The sequence below is a fragment of the Poecilia latipinna genome, unplaced genomic scaffold, assembly GCF_001443285.1.
Source record: "Poecilia latipinna isolate Pla-1442-1.1 unplaced genomic scaffold, P_latipinna-1.0 Scaffold3794, whole genome shotgun sequence".
In the NCBI taxonomy this organism is placed as follows: domain Eukaryota; kingdom Metazoa; phylum Chordata; class Actinopteri; order Cyprinodontiformes; family Poeciliidae; genus Poecilia; species Poecilia latipinna.
In genome coordinates, this window is record NW_015116410.1 from 33,263 (window position 1) to 34,921 (window position 1,659).

The 1,659-nt window shown below is 36.2% G+C and overlaps 1 protein-coding gene across 5 annotated transcripts in view; it reads right to left on the reverse strand.

Annotated features, from left to right (window-relative positions):
* LOC106941657 (epidermal growth factor receptor substrate 15-like 1) overlaps nucleotides 1–1,659 on the reverse strand; it is a 33,678-nt gene that overhangs the window by 6,395 nt on the left and 25,624 nt on the right. For 3 of the 5 annotated variants that reach the window (XM_015024734.1, XM_015024731.1, XM_015024730.1), the window contains exon 7: nucleotides 906–1,051. In XM_015024734.1, the coding sequence (XP_014880220.1) occupies nucleotides 906–1,051 (146 nt within the window). Of the gene's footprint in view, nucleotides 1–108; nucleotides 286–646; nucleotides 1,052–1,659 lie in introns of those variants that run through there. The other 2 variants (XM_015024733.1, XM_015024732.1) reach the window with 2 other exon arrangements.

Sequence of the window (1,659 nt, forward strand, 5' to 3'; positions counted from 1 at the left end):
CTTAAAAACAAAACAAAAAACAAATAAACTTTTTTTTTGTTTGTTTTCTTTTAATTTTCCTAGAAACGTAAACAAGCAACGCTTAGCCTGGTGGCAGGGCTAGTAAAGCATGGCGGGCCGCCAGGCTTATAATACACTGGGGGAAACCCCGAGTTAATAAGATACATACCTCATATGTATTAGGTGACAAACTTCGGCTTCTTTTTAAACAGGAGGTCTGACCATTATGGAAGATTTCTTCTTCACCAACACACTGCACGCCTGTTCGTGCACTGCTGCCTCTCACTGGTGGAGATGGTGTATTGCACTACTTAAAGCAGCCTTAAATTATGTTTCAAATGCAAAGTTCATAAGTGCTTTGTAGACATCTTGCTGTAAAACTTCAGATCAATTAGAAATGTAAGACTAAACAAAATTTCAGAGCAATATAATATTATCAGATAAAGCTACATAATTTTTAAAGTTTAATTGGTAATACTTTTATAACAAATTTATGACTGTCCACATTTTCTTGGTTAATGTCAAGTTGTCAGACATTTTGAATGTCAAATTTGTATTAAATTTAATTTCTGAATGACACTGACAACAGTCATAAATATTCATGTAATGTCAGTCTTATTCACACCCCATCAAATAAAGTGTTACCAAATTTTTAAAAACCTTCTATTTATTTGTAATTAATTGTCAACTACGGACAATTAAGTATTTATATTAACAGCCTTATATAAATTTTATATGTGACTTCAGGTTAAAACATCTCAATTTCTTTTTTAACCAACAATATTAACAGTTTGGTCCTACTTGTTTACTAAAAATGGCGATAATTTCAATTAGCGTATTCATTCTGAGCCATATAGAAATCTGCATAAAGTAATAAAGATGAAACATTCATATGAGTACAATACCTTCTGATAATCTGGAAGCCAGTTGGCCCTTCCTTCAAAAGGGTCTCTGGCTTTTGACATGTGGCTGAAGTCTGCAAAGCCAGTGCAGCTGTTTGTGGCGCTGTTGAACGTACTACTTCCAAAGGGGTCCAGTGTTGAGAATAGATCTGAAAATAACATGATAACCAGTGAAATAAACTCCTAAAGATATCTGAAGATTTTTGCTTCAAGATTTGTGAAAATAGTTTGGAGATGGTGCCTTCCTGTTCCAACATGACCATGCACAAAGCGAGACCTATTAAGATATGAATGAGACAGTTTTATATGACCTTGAGCCCTGATCTTGACCTGACAACACATTTTTGTGTTCATGTTGTCAACTAGGACTACTTATCATACATCAGTGTCGGACCTGAAGAAGGCTGTGCTGGAAGAATGGTTAAAACTTCTCAAAAAAGGGTGTCCTGTGGTGGCGCAGGGGTTAAGCACAACCCATGTATAGAGGCCTTAGTCCTCGATGCAGCCATCGCAGGTTCGATTCGCGGCCTGGCGACCTTTGCTGCATATCTTTGCCCATCTCTCATTACCAACTTTCCTGTTAATTAACTATCAAATAAAGGCCACTAGAGCCAATAAAACCTTAAAAAAAAACCCCCACACTTTTAAACCTTGTAGAAAGTAGGGATACTTTCTACAAGTATTACAGTAGTAATACGGGTATATTGTAGAAATTATAAAAATTTGGCCTATGAGGTCTGTAGCCTACTGGCTAACC